The sequence below is a fragment of the Mandrillus leucophaeus genome, unplaced genomic scaffold, assembly GCF_000951045.1.
Source record: "Mandrillus leucophaeus isolate KB7577 unplaced genomic scaffold, Mleu.le_1.0 Scaffold1341, whole genome shotgun sequence".
Classification (NCBI taxonomy): domain Eukaryota; kingdom Metazoa; phylum Chordata; class Mammalia; order Primates; family Cercopithecidae; genus Mandrillus; species Mandrillus leucophaeus.
In genome coordinates this window covers 149,228-150,833 of record NW_012101301.1, presented here as the reverse complement: position 1 = coordinate 150,833, position 1,606 = coordinate 149,228, and the positions used below count along the sequence as shown (strand labels likewise).

The 1,606-nt window shown below is 34.8% G+C and overlaps 1 protein-coding gene across 1 annotated transcript in view; it reads left to right on the top strand.

The window, feature by feature from the left end:
- LOC105534393 (zinc finger protein 107-like) overlaps positions 1-1,471 on the top strand; it is a 2,865-nt gene extending 1,394 nt beyond the window's left edge. Inside the window, exons 2-3 of the mRNA XM_011973096.1 lie at positions 36-124; positions 461-1,471. Coding sequence (XP_011828486.1) covers positions 36-124; positions 461-934 — 563 coding nt within the window. The 3' untranslated portion in view covers positions 935-1,471. The remainder of the gene's footprint in view (positions 1-35; positions 125-460) is intronic.
- The last annotated feature ends 135 nt before the right edge of the window (positions 1,472-1,606 follow it).

Sequence of the window (1,606 nt, the reverse complement as noted above, 5' to 3'; positions counted from 1 at the left end):
CAAAGCTTTTAACCGATTCTCAACCCTTACTAAACATAAGAGAATTCATACTGGAGAAAAACCCTATAAATGTGAAGAATGTGGAAAAGCCTTTAATCAGTCCTATCAACTTACTAGACATAAGGTAATTCATACTAAAGAGAAACTCAACAAATGTGAAGAATTTGGCAAGCCCTTTAAACAGTCCTCACACCTTACTATCCATAAGATTATTCATACTGGAGAGAAACCCTACAGATGTGAAGAACATGGCAAAGTTTTTAACCAGTCCTCACACCTTACTACACAAAAGATAATTCATACTGGAGAGAACCTCTACAAATTTGAAGAACATGGAAAAGCTTTTAACCTATTCTCAAACATTACTAACCATAAGATAATTTATACTGGAGAGAAACCCCACAAATGTGAAGAATGTGGAAAAGCTTATAACCGATTCTCAAACCTAACTATACATAAGAGAATTCATACGGGAGAGAAACCTTACCAATGTGCAGAATGTGGCAAAGCCTTTAACTGCTCCTCAACCCTTAATAGACATAAGATAATTCATACTGGAGAGAAACCTTACAAATGTAAAGAATGTGGCAAAGCTTTTAACTTATCCTCAACCCTTACTGCACATAAGAAAATTCATACTGGAGAGAAACCCTATAAATGTGAAGAATGTGGCAAAGCTTTTAACCAATCCTCAAACCTTACTACACATAAGAAAATTCATACTTCAGAGAAACCCTACAAATGTGAAGAATGTGGCAAATCCTTTAACCAGTTCTCATCTCTTAATATACATAAGATAATTCATACTGGAGAGAAACCCTACAAATGTGGAGATTATGGCAAAGCTTTCAACCTATCCTCAAATCTTACTACACATAAGAAAATTCATACTGGAGAGAAGCCCTACAAATGTGAAGAATGTGGCAAAACTTAATTGATCCTAAAAACTTACTACACATAAGAAAATTCATACTGGAGAGAATCTCCACAAATGTGAAGAATGTGTTAAAGCCTTTAACAAGTCTTCAACCTTTTCTACACACAGAAGATATTTTATACTGGTGAGAAATCCTACAAATGTAAAGAATGTGGAAAAGCTTTTAACTAATCTTCAAACCTTACTGAACGTGAGAAAATTCGTACTAGAGAGAATCCTGCAAATGTGTAAAATGTGGCAAAGCCTTTAACTGGTCCTCACTTTTACTAAACATAAGGTAATTCATACTGGAGAGAAGCCATATAAATGAGAAGAATGTGACAATGCCTTTAATCAGTCCTCACACCTTTCTACACTTAAGAAAATTTATACTGGAGAGGCACTCTATAATTGGGAAGAATGTGGCAAAGCTTTTAACCAATCCTCATACCTTACCGTACAGAAATTCATACTGGAGAGAAAGTCTACAATTGTGAAGAATGTTGCAAAGCTTTTAACCTTCCTTAACCCTTACTGCAGATAAGAAAATTCATACTAGAAAGAAACCCTACAAATGTGAAGTCTGTGGCAAAGCTTTTAACTGATTCTCAACTCTTAACTACATGTAAGAGTATTTATACTGGAGAGAAATCCTACAAATGTAAAAAATGTGGCAATGCCTTAACTGGT